Raw genomic sequence first — 16,693 nt, forward strand, 5'->3', positions numbered from 1 at the left:
TTTAATTATCTGGATTGACGTTCTCTGGCTGCATCAAGAAGTCTTTCCATTTCTCAAGCGTTTTGGAAAAGAGTTAAATTGTAGGCCCCGCCACTCCACATCTAGCAGAAGAGTCTGAAATTTTCCACTTTCATAGAAGGTCCCCCTCCTTCTACTTCGGTGGTTTTCTATCCGATCTCAATTAAGTCAAATAAATAGTTAAAGGAATAAGATATGCTTATCTTTAAACAATGTTCAGTTGGAAACTCAGTTTCAAGGGAGCAATCCTGATATCTAATAGATTTATTAACTTCGGGGGTGGAGTTTAGATGGAAAAAAAACAACAAAAGAGATGAGGAGATGGTTAAGCCAAACATAACACTGTGTGTCTAACATCATTGTCTAGGACTGCGGTGGACAATAACTGTGGGCTCAGTGGATGGGTCCAAACTAGCAAGGATGCTACTTGAGATTCAGGTGCGGGGGCCTCATCCCTACATTAGCTTACTCCATGCCTCTGAAGAGAGACATAATCTTCATCCTAACAAGTGTACCAGGAGACTCTTAAGTCTACAAAATGGCAGGCCCAGTATTACGAAAGAAAAGCAAGGAGTTACTTGGAGGACATGTCTATACAGTGACAAACCAAGTTACTCAGAGATCCAGGTAAGAACTTACACTCAAGTGCTGAAGCGAGGCTACGTGTTATTTACAACAATGGCCTTGGTTTGGGTTAGGTTTTTGTTGTTGTTGTTGTTGTTGTTTTTTTTTACCATAATAACTCACCAAAAGGAAACACCAAAACAGACTACTTCTTTAGGCCATTTCAAGCCCCAAGCAGATGAGGCAATTGGGCTACAGAGAAGGGCTGTTTGATGTCAGGCCAGCAAGGTCCAAGGTTTCCCTCCTCCTGGAGGCACATGTATGTGCTTAGGAACATACATGTATTCCATCTCCTTGTAAACTGCATGCTTCTAGCTCAAGAGATTAACAACTGTTTCCATGCTTCCCTAGTGTGGAGCTGAGACAGAGGACAGGTCCCTGAGCTCTGGACAAAGGATAACATCTGAGCCCTGACGGATCTGTCGGGAGGGATCAGGGAGGATGGTGACTTAAGAGCCAGAATCCCAACGCTATCCTGTTATCTTCTGGAAGGCAGGAGCCCATGAATGTGCCTTAAGGAGTGTGTGTCTTATTGTGTTCCATCAGTTGGAGAAGAATCAATCAATCTCATCTCTCAGTTTATTACTATTTTTATTTATTTGTATGCATGTATGTGTGTCTGCATTCATGCAAGTGTCTACAGAGGTCAGAAGAGGATGCCAGATCCCTTGGAGCTAGACTCCTAGGCAACTGTGAGCCACCAAAGCCAAGAGCTGGGAACTGAACTCCAGCCCTTTGCGGGAGCAGTGAACTCTCTTCACTGCTGAGCTGCCACTCTGGCCCCCGAAGGAAGAACTCCTAACCTTACACACGCCATCTTCAAGTTCTTCTGGTGGCAAGTCTGGGTTTCTCTCCACATGGAGGTTCCAGCGGTCCAGCTGTACAATAGTCCCATCTTCCACCTGGCACAAGATCTTAGAAACAGGCTCATCGGTGTAGCCCTGAGGACAGAATCAGAGCACAGACTCTTGCTGTCTGGATCAGAAAGCCACAATCAATGCCATACCAAAGCAATTCGGAGTCAGTCATAATCCTGCTGGTTTTAAAATGCAAAGGCTGGAAGAGTGAGCTGTTTCACCCATTTAGGTACGTTAAGGAGAACACTGAAAAGAAGGGCAAATTGCAGGAACTAGCTTTGCCTTATCTAAGTGAAGGCACCAAGAACCAGCGGGTGTGGGAAAGAGGGGGAGCGTGAAGGAAGATGGAAGGTCCTATCTCATTCACCAATCCCTGATCTTGTGTTGGGATGCCACCAGCTGCGGCCTGAGGCAAGTCAGCCCAGAAACAGGGCTGCTGAGAGCGCTGCTCTCCTGGAGAGCTGTTAGTGACAGCATGGTTATTCAAGGTCGCTGGATTTGGATAAGAGAAACTGACATAAGTAATAGGTTAGTTGTTTCATGTAAGAGCCTTTGTTTTTGTTTCAGCTATCGATAAAGAAAAAGAAGTAAAGCAAAATATAACAACAAAAAATACTTTGATAGGTTAATTCTGCTACTGGGTCAGCACAGTGTCTGCCATGGATCTGAAGATCACTGTCCTACAAAACAGAGGCCAGGCAATGAGTGGCCTAATAAGAGGGTCTTAGCAAGTTGGCAAGCAAACATGTTAGTGTCTTTTAAAAATATTTTAAGCTAGGCAGCAATGGCTCACGTCTTCAATTCCAGCACTTGGGAGGCAGTGAGTTCGAGGCCAGCCTGGTCTACAGAACAAGTACCAGGACAGGCTCCAAAGCTACACAGAGAAATCCAATCTCAAAAAACCAAAACAGAAAAGGAAAAAAATTTATTCTCCCACTATTTCATACATGTATATAATGTATTTGGGTCATACTCTCTCCACCCCACCACCCTGCTATTCTCCTTTCACTCCCTCCGACCCCTTCCTCTCTTCCCAAGCCCCTTTCTAATTTTCATGCCTTTTTCCTAATGGTCCACCGAGTTTAATTAGAGCTTCTTGGATGTGGGGTGATTAGCTGGAGCATGAGCTATTTACCAGGGACTACATCACTGAAGAAAAATTACTACCCCCAGCAGCTTTTAATGCTAATAGCTCCTGGGCTGGGTGTGTTAGTAGCTTCTTAAATATTAGTACAGTAAGATAAATATACACACAGACTAGTCAGTTAATGATTGGGGGGGGGGGGCAGGGCAGGCTTCCCTCACAACTTCCAGAGAATCAGTCAGCAGAGGAAGGGCAACAGGATATACTGGAATCATCAAAGCTACAACAACAATGATCAGAAAATCTCCACATTCAAAAGCAGTAGTGCCTGTCTCAAATAATAGGTCTGAAGTCTAAACCAGATTTGCAGTTACGGCCAGGGCTAAGGGTTAGAATGACTACAAATCTGCAGGATTGTTTCCCATGAACACTTGAGGCCAGCCCAACAACCACCCTATCTGTGTACTAAGGATGTGTTTGACTCATATAAGACTCCCTCCCTCCTTTCAGTTTAAACTGAAGAAGCTACAAACAAACAGGCAACTGGAGCCCCATGTCTGACTTGTTCCTGGGTGATAGCAGCAACCTACTGCTTCTAGTAGTGAGCACCGAGTGGTCTGGCGGTATGGTTTGCTCCTCCAGGGTAGAAGCAGCCACCTCCAGTTCTTACCCCTCCCCAGTTGAGCGTCCGAGCCAGGTCATTCCCAGTCCCCAGTGGAAGCACCCCCACAGGAGGCTGTGGGCTCAGCTGCAGCTCATCCAGGATGGAGAGGATCCAGCCCACCTACAGACACATGGGGGACCAGAAGAGAGAAAAGAAAGACAATAAGTCACCAAGAAAGAACCTACAGGAGGAGGCTGGAAAGATCAGAATTCTTAAACCGCATGTTTAATCCAGCCATCAGGGAACAAAAAGTCAGGTTACTTCGAGTGGTTTCAAAATGGCCAACCCTTTAATAGGAAAAAGACCACTTTATGCATGCTCTATTATATAAGCAAATTGGGACCCATTCATCTGCATGTTTATCTAGATATGCACTTTAAAATGTAGGAGAATTTAAGGCCATTTAGAGGGGTAATATAACGGAGCATCAGAGAGAATATAAAACTCAGAATCAGACTAAATGTTAACCCTGGCTCAGAGAGGCCACAGAACCTTGATTTTAAATTGCATAACTTCACAGAGACTCATTCATCTGATTTTCAAAATGAGATAATGATACCCACCCCACAGGACCATTTACATCTTAAACGGCAATGCGTGTACAGACCAGAACCTTGTCTATGGCCCGTGAGGGCACTCTTTAGATGACAACCCTCCACAGCATCAGTTTAGAAACCCCTAGCGTTTTCTTAACTGTTCCTATATTCTCTTTACTGATTCACGATGAAACCATAATTATGCAAGGACGTAGCATCTAATATAAATTTAGGCAGAAAGTACATCCTTGCAGACTAGAATCACGTGTTCCACTTAACCTTTGTCCCAGGAGAAATAATGCTTTGAATGTAGCCATATTACAATTTAGACAAACAGCTCCAAGCCCAAGAGTAGCGAAAAGAAGCCTACAAATCTTCATGACATCACGCAGACAAATGTTCTGTAGGTCCTCCTAAGAATTTTCAGCTACGGCTCTCACAGCACAACTCTACCCTCACGAAGAGATGACTTCAAAAGTGACGGCTTCGGTTCCCCACTGCATACTAACCCATTTTATCTCGAATTTAGAAGAAAAAAAAAGTCTTGCTATAAACTACAGAATTCTTGGCCTACTCTTCAATGATAGATGAAATTTATTATCTCACTGGTTCATTCAAGAGTTCAGCAGAATAGTGACATGTCTTTATTCTATACTTATCTGAGTGTCGCGATTGTTTTGGAAACAACATGCTAGGAGTGCACTTAATGAGCTCCACCAACTACATGCATAACAGAGCAGAGCAAGGGAAACGAAGAGATTCATGAGGTGAGCCGCCATGCTAGATAAAACAAAATGGCTGCCCTCGGAGTTCATGCTAATAAGAGATGGTACACCGATTACAATCTCCATGCTATCCTCAAGCAAAATTATTTAACAAATTACATTATTAAACTTCAAAATGTCAGGATGAAGTTGTTAGTAGTGTTAACCTAAAAAGACTCTGTAAGATAGCTTAATTTTAGTTTCCACTTTATAAGAGAGTTGAATGGTCAGGTGACATTAATGTTGTGTCATTCATACCTTAGAACTGCCATTCATAATTAGGTAAGACTGATAATACCAGGTAGTGAGGCGAGTCTCTTCACTACTACAGAGTTGATAAGTTTTCACAAAGAGATGAGCATAACTGGGCATGCTGGCACATGCCTACAGTTCCAAACTCCCCAGGAGGCTGAGGAAGAAAGATGGCAAGTGAGGCTTGCCTAGGCAATGTATGAGACCCATTTCAAGACAAAAGAAAATAAGGAGGTGTCTGGAATATTGATCAATGGTAAATCACTTGCTAGGCATGCCCAAAGCTTAGGTTCAGTTCCTAGCACCACAAAAGTAATAAGAAAATCGATAATATTAAACTCAGTTCTAGAAATGGCCTGTCTTAGAGGTGGCAAATTGTGATTTTTGGCATCTCTGGAAATAGAGAAAGCTCAGAAACTAATGACTCAAAGCCAGGTGTGGTATTACTCATCTGTAGTCCCATTTATCCAGGAGCCTAAAGCAGGGAGGATTGCTCAAGTTTAGGAGTTCAAAACCAGCCTGGGTAACAGATTAAGAGTAACTCCTACCACAGAAAAAGAAAAACAGGGAAAATAAAAAAAAAGAGGAAAAATGTTAAATCAAATCCATCTAACCTGCAGATTTTTCCCTAGACCCAGAAAGACCTTGTGATTTTTCCACAGCAAATGCAGAGGCAGAGTGAGAGTAGCTGCAACTCCATCTGAAACCCTTTCTCCGCCAAGGCATCCCAGGATGTAAGCCTTGCCATCCATCACGGAAGCCAGAGGCATGCTTGCTTTCTAGAATGGCACACTAAATGTAATACAGTAAAAATACAGCCCCTTGTAAGTGTCATAAGTCAGTCCTGGACCATCCTTCGGTTGTGACCTGGGTTTCTTTAGCTCCTCTTGCACACATAGTCCCAGTAAGTGTTTCAGATGCTAAATCAGCTCTCACGGCTGTGTTAGATGTCATTTGGGTACCACCGGAAGGACCACAAGACACGAGGGCGAAAAGTTCTAGGAAACTTCAAGAAGCAAGTGGAAGGTCACCAAAGAGGGCACAAGCATCCAGAATGCTCAAGGCACACACACAACACAGTACTGAGAAAAACCAGCTCTGTTCATATGCAATAGAACTCAGAAGCCAATTCAACAACCAATCCAGAGAAGAAAAAATGGGAGCTTCCCTAAAACTTCTCTGAGAGATGGTCATTCACCCTCCTCTTTTCTGGCTCAGATTTAAGTAACAAATTGGTCTTATTTTAGGTGGCCTATGTCTTTGTTTCCTCTGGGAAGGCAGTTATATTACTTTACACTCATGACATCTGATTTTACTCTAAACACAGCAGTGACAGAGGAAAGGGGTGAGGACGAGATATCTTCTCGGTCCATCCACAAAACACAAAGTATCACAGGTGAGGTAAAGGCTCAGAGCAGCCTGCCTCCAGATCTTAGAGGGGCTCTGGTTTGCCCTCAATAATAAAGAGGAATGAACACACCCCCTGCTGGTAGGAGGCTGAACTGACGCCAGTGCCTGCCCTCTAGACCAGAAAGGATGGATGGGATGGAGTGAAGATGACTGTGGCTTGTTATATCTGGAAGAAACTGAGAAAGGCTCTGACTGGCAAACAGGCTGACTGCCCAGTAACCCAGGACTGTCTTTCCAGCATGGGAGCCTTCGCTACCTACAGCAAACACAGCTCAAGTCTGATAACTCTTAAACTGCTCTGTAAGGAAAAGAAACAGAGATAGGAAGTGAAAAGCCAGCAACCGCCTCTGAACATGAGCCTACAAAGAAGAATGCTAAATCACCGGAAGGCTCATGCCGAAAGGGACGGGAAAGTAAGAGGATTAGCCACAAACCGCAAAGTTCCAAATGACTTTGAGAAGTGTCCCGTGACTTCCTGTGATGAGTGTACAGTTGCCAATCAAACCTTCTTATGCTCAGCTGCTGTCTGCTTTCTCAAAAACAGTTTCCCAAGAGCTCTGCTTGATCTGCGCTCAGCTCCACACAGAGCCCTGCGGGCTTGAGGATTTCGTACCTTCGTCTCCAAAGAACTGAGCATAATTCTTCAGACATGCACACAAAGACTTTCTACTTTACAAAATGATGTGCATGAATTATGTACCTGTTTGTGCCTGTGTCTATGTGTGTGTTCACATGCATGTACGTGTGCATGTGTGTATTTCAATGATCAGATCATTTTCCTTGACTCTGAGTGGGCCACCTTGTATTTCACTGCTATTGTCCTCACCAAATGACATCATATGCCTTTGACAACACTTTTATTGTCTTGCTATTCTCGTGGATGCCCACGGTCACACAGATGGCCCTCTGGCTGGGGGGAAGCAGAATCTACCCTTGGAGCAGTCCCAAATGGTTTTGGTTTATTTTTCCCCCTTTTCAAGAAGTAGGCTGTTACTACTCAACATCCAGTTGCCCAGAGGGTAGCTTAGCAGTAGGTCAGAGGGCACGGAATCAGAGAGGGACACTGACATTGCCATGGAGTTCCGGTGGGCACTGGAGTAGACACATCACTCAGCACACTCCCTCCTCATCTGTAAAACAGAGAGCAACTGCACCTGCCCTTTGCTGTCATTTCCCTATCGAGCATGGAGACTGCGCTCTGAGCATGCCTGACAGGCAGGAAATGCAACCCACCATTAGCGGCTACAACCCAGCTGCGCTTGTCTTCGGGGCCTCCCACTGCACCAGTGAAGGTCACTTCCTAGAAGCAAAAGGAAGAGGAAATCTTCCCTCTACTCTTCTTGAAGGAAGGTGAGCCCTACACTTGACCATCAGACTCCTCACCCTCGTCTGCTTTTAAATCACAGAGTCTGTCTTTTGCAAACTATAAATAATACCAGAAGCTAAACTTCCCTGTAACAGGAAGAGGTCATTAAGAAGAGGTCACAAATACACCTCAGCGGAGGAGAAATGAAGGATCTTGGGCAACACCCTATGTGTTTGTCCTTATGAAAACAAAACAAAATTACATAAAAGATCTTGAGGTTCCGGAGATGTTTTTTTGGGAGGTGGGGCAGGGTCTGCCCCCCTGGTTGTAATCAGAGGCCTTCTGTTGCCATGACCCCAGAAATAAGAAGATAAGCTTTTACCTAGGCTCTCCATTTTATTGAGCTTTAATGTTCCCCAAACTATCGGTGCCAGCCCGCTAGCACTTCTCCAACTCATTATCTAACTCAGTGCAACAGACAGTGCTTAATACACTTTCCCCAAACCAATGGAGAAAGTTATCCTGATTGAGCCAAAGCATCTCCAGCTTGCAGAATTCCGCCCTCCCTTCATCAGGACCAGCAGGACTGGCAGACTGAGAACACCAGGTCCTCCCGCCTCGCCTCTTGCCTGAGCAGGCACAGCATTGCAAGAGCAGCTGGCCAATGCTGCCACCACCTGCCTGTGCTCCGCTCTTGCGGTCGCAGAAGGACACTGAGGAATATCTGCCTTCCGCTGTGCGCTGACATCAGATGGGACTGAGGGGTGCCGTGACAGTAAACTGGCATTTTCCTCTAATAGAACAGGCATACGCTGCCTTGTGTGCAGCAGAAAAGAGTGAAGGACACGGGTATAGGGAGACCAAGGGAGAAGAACAGTGACCTTCCTCCACTCTCAAAGAAAAGTTAGGTGCAGTATCAGACTCTGACAGGCACACAGTAAGCCTTAGCCCTCTGTATCTAGACTCTAAATTCTGGGGGTTCTGTATCAGGGATTTTAAACACTGTGGACTAAGGTATTCGAGCCAGCATTCATGTCTGTACTGCAGGCACATGCTTGCTTCTTGCCACCGTTCACTAACAGTCCAGCTGCTCACACAGCAGTTACATAGCATAGGGGTGATGCACGGTCGAGAGAGGGTTTGAGGCATACACAAGAATGCATGTAGGGTCCCCACAAATGTGACATCATTTTACATCAAGGTTTGTACATCAGCCAGGTTGGTATCAAGGGGTCCTAAAACCAGCCACCCATGGATGCCAAAGGGAGAGCTAAACGATCCTTTCGCTTTCAACATTTCATATGTTTAACTTTTAGTTTACGAGCTTCATAAACTAAAGAAGTAGGATTAAAATTAAACCAGGGGAAATAAGACAAAATAAAGTTTATTCATCCACTCCTTAATGCCGATGAATGCGTGCTGAGGACCCAGCCTGTGCTCTATCAGGCGAGGGTGGAATGCAGAGAGCCTGAGGCAAAGGAAGGAAAGAGGCCCTGATTCTATAAGGAACCCCAGTTGGGGTGCCTACGGCAGAAGTCACGGACATCATGAGCTCTTCCACATGCAAGCCAAGTACCCAGCACAGGGCACGGGCAGTGTGTAAAGACACGAATGTACAACCTGGCCAAACAGTGATTACTTCTAGTTTCTAGGCTTCATCTCAGCCTAGGGATCAACAACAGAGCCACACCAGCTGACTCACACCGATATGCCTAGGATGTGGGCAAACCAGTTGCAAAGAGATCACAGCTGTACCATCTGGAGATGAAGCCACCGGCCACTGAATGGCAGAGCCACACACACAGTGTGTTGTCTATCTGCAGTATCAGTCAGATTTCAAAGACACTGAAAGTAGCACACGAAAGAGTCGCGGTACATTTATATCTTGCATGTTGGGGTGTTTTCTATAAATTTCCAATGAAATATGACACAAAATTTGCCTAATTCTTTTTAATTTTCCTCTTAAAAACGCTTTCTAGAGATAGTCAAATTGCAAATACGGTTTAACCGCAATGCCCCCGAATAGCAGTGTTCTGAGTTACTGCACCTCTGGCTTTGAGGAACCCTAGAGATCTCAAGAGTTGTCTTTGCAGGTTTACAACATCAGAGAAACAGTGGGAAAGCCACCTTTCCATATCTAGTTCCAAGTGCATCTGGGAAGGAGAGATCGCTCTCTCTCCCTTGCGTGTTTTATTAACATACAGTCAAAACAACCGATATCGAAGCCTAAAAACTTCTCCCAAAAATACAAACTTTCACGTGTTACATAACATGTCACACACTTGACATGGTGAATGATTAACATGTCAGCTACAGCAGCAGCCAGAAACGTTCCATCTGCGACTCCTTCTTCATTCTTGCCACCACTTTATAGAATTCTGACAGCACCTACAGTGATGGATGTGCTCCCTAACTGAAGGCTGCAGATCTCATGTCAAATATGGACCCAACGCACTGAGAATTACACCCCACTTGCTTAAAGCTTGCAATTTCCCCCGTGGATCCACTAGGCTGTCTCTTTATATAAATTCTGCCTCTGCGCAAAACAAAAGTTTTACATTGCAGAGGTTGGAGAGACGGCTCAGCAGATTAAGGACCCTGGCTGCTCTTCTGGAGGACCAGGGCTTGGTTCCCAGCGCCCACACAGTAGCTCACAACCATCCATCCATATCCCCAGTTCCAGGGGAGTTGATGCCTTGGCTTCCGCCATCACCAGGCATGAACGTGGTATACATGCGTACATGCGGGCAAAACATTCATACACATAAAAATTTGAAAATCTTCCCATTCCAAACTGGCGATCACAAATGATAAACATTTCATAAACTTCATAGATCTTCACAGTCACCTCATCTTAACATGGAAAAGACATGAAGTAAAACTGAGTTGATATAGTAGCTAATCCAAGCTTTTATTCTCACAGATGGAACAAAACTGATGAGTCTATGAAATGCCCGGGGTAAGCATGCTGCGTTCATTTCAGACATGACAATTACCAGTGGCCATGAACTCCGAGCACAAATTACTGTTGTATTGTGAGTCAGAACAAGAACCCTGAAGTTAGGAGCACAATGAAGTCCCTATGAGGAAAAGGAGCCCAGCACGTGAAGACACACTCAGGGTTCTGTAGCGGTCATTGACAGCGATGTGAACGACAAAAAGACGGCAAAGAAGACCACGCTACGCACGGCAGAGGAAGCAGTGAGGACAGCAGGGGAAGTCCGCAGACACCAGTGCTGGGGCCCAATCTCCCATTGGCGGTTCTCACGGCAGGGGCCGAATCTCCCGTTTGGCGGTTCTCACGGCACGACACAGTTCCATTCGCTGCTCCCAGTTTTCCTCATTGTTTGCTTTGTTTTGTTTTTTTGTTTTTCCCGAATGCCCTATTGACATTGCTTTCTTGAAGACATCACTATTTCCTGGTCTTCAACAAATATTAATTGCTCAGTTTCCTCTTAAAGTTTATGTCTGGCTCTGACCTGAAACTCTGTTTGATGTTTGTTTTCTTGACGGAACAAACTTCTTACTTTTCCTTCTATTCTTCTATCATTTTTTCTTCAGTTTTCTTCAGGACTTTAGCTCGAGGTTCATAACGTTCTCACAAGGGTTGGGGCTTGGCTCTCTTCCTATCATGGAAAGATTAAAATCCCATCCTTCAAAATATGTACCTGGCTGTGGAGAACGTCAGTACTCTATGACCTAACTCCGAGTTTTGTATCTGTACCTGCCTGGGAGAGAACACACAAAGGGTGAGGATGGGGGAACCAGCAGGAGGTGGATGCAGGGGAGCAGTAGATATAGGGGGATGGGTGAGGGGTGGACAGAGTCGGGTGAGATGTGAGGTGCCCCAGTCAGGAAGGATCTGCAGCTTAGGAACCCTGAGTGGGCTCTGCACGTAACTTAATAAAGAACTTGAGCCCACGTCCCCAGACATGCCCTCAAGTTCTGTCTAGCTGTCCCCGAGACTTAGAGGAGAAGGAGAGCGGGGAGCTGAAGTCACCGAGGAAGACGGAGACTCGAAGGTAAGGAAGATAACTGCGGCCAACTCACAATGAATTTCACCTTGCATTAAACTCAGCCCATGAGTTGGTGATAGGATGAAGAATTTTCTGGATCTAGTACCAGAGGAGTTATCTGGATAGAATTCTTAATATAGGAAACGAATAAAATTGAATTCTAGTGTTGGAACTTGGAAAATGCTTGCCCAGCCTTACTGTGGCATTCTGGGTGCATTGAAATGAAAGACACAGACAGCAAAGACTTCGCTCTCACTTTCCTCCGTGGCTCCCTCACTCTTCCCAGGGTGAGACACGGAAATGAGAACTCCTCCTCACTGAGGGGGCTCGAAAGCTAGAACCCCTTGCCCTAAAGCAATCAATAGAGTTTAAAAGCACAACTCTAATCTTCCCCTGCCTTTCTGCCCAGGAGCTGGTCAAAAGCTCTGATTGGCCTTATCTGACAGGAGAGCAGAAGATCCACGTGCAGAAGGGGCCGTGCCCCACTCCTGGGAGGAGGGAAGGCTACAGAGTCCAAGAAGGATCTGAAAAGGCATCCTTGCTGGGCGTCTCCCTCCAGCCCAGGACCACTGGTCTTCAGCAAATCTAAGCAGAGGAGCAATTCGTTGTTCCTACATCTTTAAGTCCTCAGACTAAAGCACCCCTTGTCAATAAAACTTGGATTAAATAAATTCCCCACAATTTTCTCTGCTTGTTTGTCATCTGCTCTGGACATCAGCCGTGACCCTCAGAGTAGAAAGAAAGGGACCACGACCTTTTCACTCTGCGCTAACATATCCCCAACAGGACCTGTAACCAGTGCAGAGTTAGCAGGCATTGTGGGAGGAACTCTATCACAAAATACAGTTAGGGAAAGATGGGATGATGTTGTCATCTTCTGCTGTGAAAGACACCAGATCAAAAGCAACTTACCGAAGGAAAAGGTTTATTTTGCTTGTGCATCTCAATCACAGTCCATCCTTGAGAGACGCCATGACAGGAACTCAGAGAGGGCAACAAGCTTCTTAGCTTGCTCTTGGGGGCTTGCTGGCTTGTGCAGCATTCTTTCTCCTACAACCCAGGACCACCGATCCAGGGGTGGCACCGCCCATAGTGGGCTAGGCCTTCCCACATCAATCATTAATCAAGGCAACATCTTACAGACTCGTCTACAGGCTGTTCTGATGTAAGCATGTTCTCAATTAAGAATCCCTCTTTCCAGATATGTCTAGGTTTGTGTCAAATTGATAAAAAAAAAAACTAACCAGCACACGCTTTAAAGCACATATGTTTTCTTTTATGCAACATGACATAAAGGATTTTACAAGCTAATAACTGTAAATCTTGAAGGAGGGCAGATGCTATTTTCTCAACTAGGCTATTCCACCAAACATCCAGACGGAGCCAAGGAACCACTGGCGTACCCTATTCCAGTTTCGTTCACTAGGATATACTATGCACTCAGTGCGGTGTCCAGGGCTCCTGGCCTATGAGAGGAGATTCTGTTGCTACCTTCAAGAATAAAAAATCATAATTAGGGAGAGGAAGGGAAAACCAAAGATGGTGCATAAAACATCCTTCGATTCCGAACCATCAGACTCCGCATCCAGAAGAAAGGTACCCAGACGCACACTCTGTCCTGATTGTCCTTCACCTTTGCCAACTACATGGAGGCGGAGGCCAAGAGGAGATATGAGACATGACAAGCATGAGCATTCAAGGGAGTAGGACTTAGACCAATTCTATACTTTCCTCGAAAATAAAGACAAACGAGGGGCGGGGAAGAGGGCTCAGCAGATACAGTGCTCGCTGCACCAGCATGAGGACCCGAGCTGGAGCTCCAATCCCACATAAAATGTAGGGAGTAGTGGGTGGTGGTGTATACTTTACAATCTCTGCATTGAGATGTGGGGACAGGGGCGGCTTCTTGGCCATGTGGTCAGCCAAAACAGTGTGCTATAGCTCAGTATCGCTATCAGTCTCACCAGAACGGAGCCAGATGTAAGAGAAAGAGCCCCCCACGTCCGCTCTAGGTCAGTTCTCAGGGAGTGAGCTGCCGGTCTGCCTTAGTGAGGAGCTGGCCACTCTACTGAGACTCCACTCTCCGACCTCAGGCAGCAGAAGCCAGACTCAACCTGCTGGCGGGGCATGAAAGCTAGCATAGACTTTGCCTTTGAGCCCAGTACTCAGCCTCCAACAACGGGTTCTAATACCAGGCAAAAATCAATATTCCCACAGCCAGGCTAGCGCTCACCAACTAACCTCCCAGCATCTGAAAGAGACCAGTACTCCAGAGGGACAGACTCAAGTCTTGGCCTGCCTCACTGCCAATCTTAGAACTGGTCTGGGATGCCCAAAGATTTCATGGGTCCCTGCTGTTGAGAGATTCAGGGGTGGCCCAGCTTGTATAAGTCCTGGGGGACAAGGCACAGACTCTGACCTCAGACTTGAGGCAGCACAACCCATTCTCAAGCCAGTGCTCACGGATGGAGCCCTAGTCCTGCGTCATCGAGACATCTTGAGGCTCACTATGAAAGACTCATATTTTGGCCTGCATCCCCTTTGGCTGTGGTATAAGCCTCACACCCAAGACTGCACTAACCCTTTGAGCTCAGGGACTTAAGTACAACCCAAACCTAAAACTGGCATTAGAAACTACGTTAGCAACGCTACTCCAATCTTGGCCAGCCTGGTGGGGAGTAAGATTTCATTTGCTGAGGATAGACCAAATTAGTTAGTCTAGTACAAAGCCTTGGAACCCAGTGCCAGCCAGGACACTGGGAAAGATTGAAAAGCTTCCACTCCCAAGCCTTTGCTAGCAAAAGAGCCTCTAGACCAACCTTGGGGCCAACCGTGACACACGGCCCCCGTCTATCAGACTTCCATTTGGGCCAGCATCAGTTTCAGCTGGTTCTAGTTGTCTTAGGTCATAAGTCTGTGTCAACCATTCGCAGCTCATAGCATCATGGACCTTGGTGCTACCCCAGTGCTGTCTTGACAAACTGTGGGTTCATAGTAGGAAACAGCTTTGCAGCATGGGTGACTAAGGACCTGATGCTGGTCCCTCTGTGAGGACAGGCAAGTTTCCGTGGATAAGTTCAGGCGAAGCTCAGATCTACAGAGAGGTTTGGGAGTCAATTACTCTTTTTCGGTTATAACTTGGTTCAAGCTGAAATGTGTACCAGGAGGATTAGAAGAAACGTGGTCTTAGACTGCCCTCTAGTGTTCGAACTGCGACGACACCCTGAGGGTGAATGCAGGAACCAACAACAAAAGTAACTGCAGAGGTGGGAGGAGCAGCCTAAGAGTTTCTCCAAGGCACAAGGGCAACCAAAAGCCTTCAGCATCAATGCTCAGGTGACGTCACAAGCCATCACCAAGAGCTGCCAGGAAGCCACAGTCTCACCTACCGTAAAAATAAAGCACGAAAAAGTAGCCATAGTAATTGGGATGAGCCAATGTTTAGACTGGAGATTTAAAAACAGCTGTTTGGAGGAAACTCAAGAAAAGTCAGAGAGAAACAACAAAGATGAAAGAACTTTATTTTTATTTATTTACTGTTTTGTGTGAGCATCTGTGAGAAAGACAGGGAGAGGAGCGAGAGAACACAAATGAACAGGTGTGCACCTTGCACGTGCCCCGATGTGCGTGTGAAAGACGGAAGCCCACTTTTGAGAGTCCCGGGAACTGAACTCAGGTCACCAGGCTTGGCAGCAAGCACCTTTCCCTGCTGAGCCATCTCATTCATTGGACCGTAAAGAAATATAAACAAACAAGCAAAACACAGAAATGCTTTAACTGAAAATTCACAGCAAAATTAAAAACTAAGTGTTTAACTAAAGATCCAAATTAAAAATAAATTAAAAAAAAAATAAGACAAGCAGTCAAGGGCAGGGCAGGGTGGTCCCGGCAGATGTCTCAGTGAGTAAAGCGCTTGACACACAAGCTTGGTGACCTGAGTTTGATCCGCAGGACCATATGCTGCTTGCATGGGGATGATCATAGCTCCTCATTTTACTGTCAATCTGTGACATTATTAGGCAGTAATTGAGCAGCTTCTGAGAGTCTTGTCTATCAACACTTTACGTTTATTTATTTATTTGCCTTTTGATTGACTGACTGATTGATTGATTGATTGATTCTACTATCCATCTGACAAAGGCTCCAGACTGAACCAGGAACTAAAGAACTCCACTGAAGGAATGCAGCCCAACTTTAAAAAGGCAGCTGCAGTAAACGTTTCTCGAAAGACATCCGAATAGAGAACAGGTCTGTGGGGAAAGCTAATCAAAATCATGATGAGGCAGCATTTGACCTTATAAGAAACTGCTCTCAGAAATGACCAACGGTGACCAAGGGCTGCTGGTGGTGTTCTTGGTTTTACATACTGGCTTAAAAACAAATTTGATTAATAAACCACAGTTATGAAAGGATAAATGGAAAAATGCCAGCTTGTATTTGAAAAAGAATTTAGCCTTCTGTGAAAATCTTTTACCCCAGGAATGGCAATGTCCTTACCCTGCAACAGAAGATGGGGTAGTGCAGGTGAGGGTAGAGGGCTGAGCGTAGGCCCCGTGACCGCTGAACCCTTCTCAACCACAGGGGTTATGACTCAAATCAGACAGACAGGAATCCATGCGGGGGCACTGGAAAGACTTGGGCTGAAGAGAGAAGTTTCCCCGCAGGAAATCCCGTCAGGAAGACAGATGGGTGAGGGAGCAAATGGATTCTCTTTCAAGGACCTACCGTTCCATCCCCACCGCAGGCCAGAATTCGCAGATTTGGTACCTTCCTGTACAACTCCAACCTGGAGGGGAAACGGAGGACAGAGTGAGCAAGCACATGGTTCTCTGCAGAGAGGTAGCACAGGGCAAAATGAATGGGCACTACCCACCGAGGACACGTGTGAGCTACCCATCCCTCAGAACCACGACAACCCAACATCCACACTAGGTCCGAAGCAGATGCTGGTGTTCCGGGACCAACATGGGGATGGGAGCTGGAGTCCTCCCGTCTTCCCATAATTCTCCACCGTCCGATCCTGCCAACCCACATGATCTTTCTATCCAGTTTTTACCTTCCTTTCTTCTTTTTCACTTCCTCTCACTCTTCCTTCTCAGAGAAAAACCCAATTAACTGATAATCAGTAGTCTTTATGTCTTTCCCCCTTATTTAATTTTGAT

The 16,693-nt window shown here is 45.8% G+C and overlaps 1 protein-coding gene across 7 annotated transcripts in view; it reads right to left on the bottom strand.

The window, feature by feature from the left end:
* Window positions 1-16,693, bottom strand: part of Dgki (diacylglycerol kinase iota) — a 448,005-nt gene that overhangs the window by 198,684 nt on the left and 232,628 nt on the right. For all 7 annotated transcript variants that reach the window (XM_041675727.1, XM_041675726.1, XM_041675728.1 and 4 more), the window contains 3 exons: window positions 16,257-16,317; window positions 3,254-3,367; window positions 1,446-1,583 (listed from right to left, as the gene is read on the bottom strand). In XM_041675727.1, coding sequence (XP_041531661.1) covers window positions 1,446-1,583; window positions 3,254-3,367; window positions 16,257-16,317 — 313 coding nt within the window. The remainder of the gene's footprint in view (window positions 1-1,445; window positions 1,584-3,253; window positions 3,368-16,256; window positions 16,318-16,693) is intronic.

The sequence above is a fragment of the Microtus oregoni genome, unplaced genomic scaffold (genome assembly GCF_018167655.1).
Source record: "Microtus oregoni isolate MIOR12 unplaced genomic scaffold, Mior012 000026F_ref0000081, whole genome shotgun sequence".
Classification (NCBI taxonomy): domain Eukaryota; kingdom Metazoa; phylum Chordata; class Mammalia; order Rodentia; family Cricetidae; genus Microtus; species Microtus oregoni.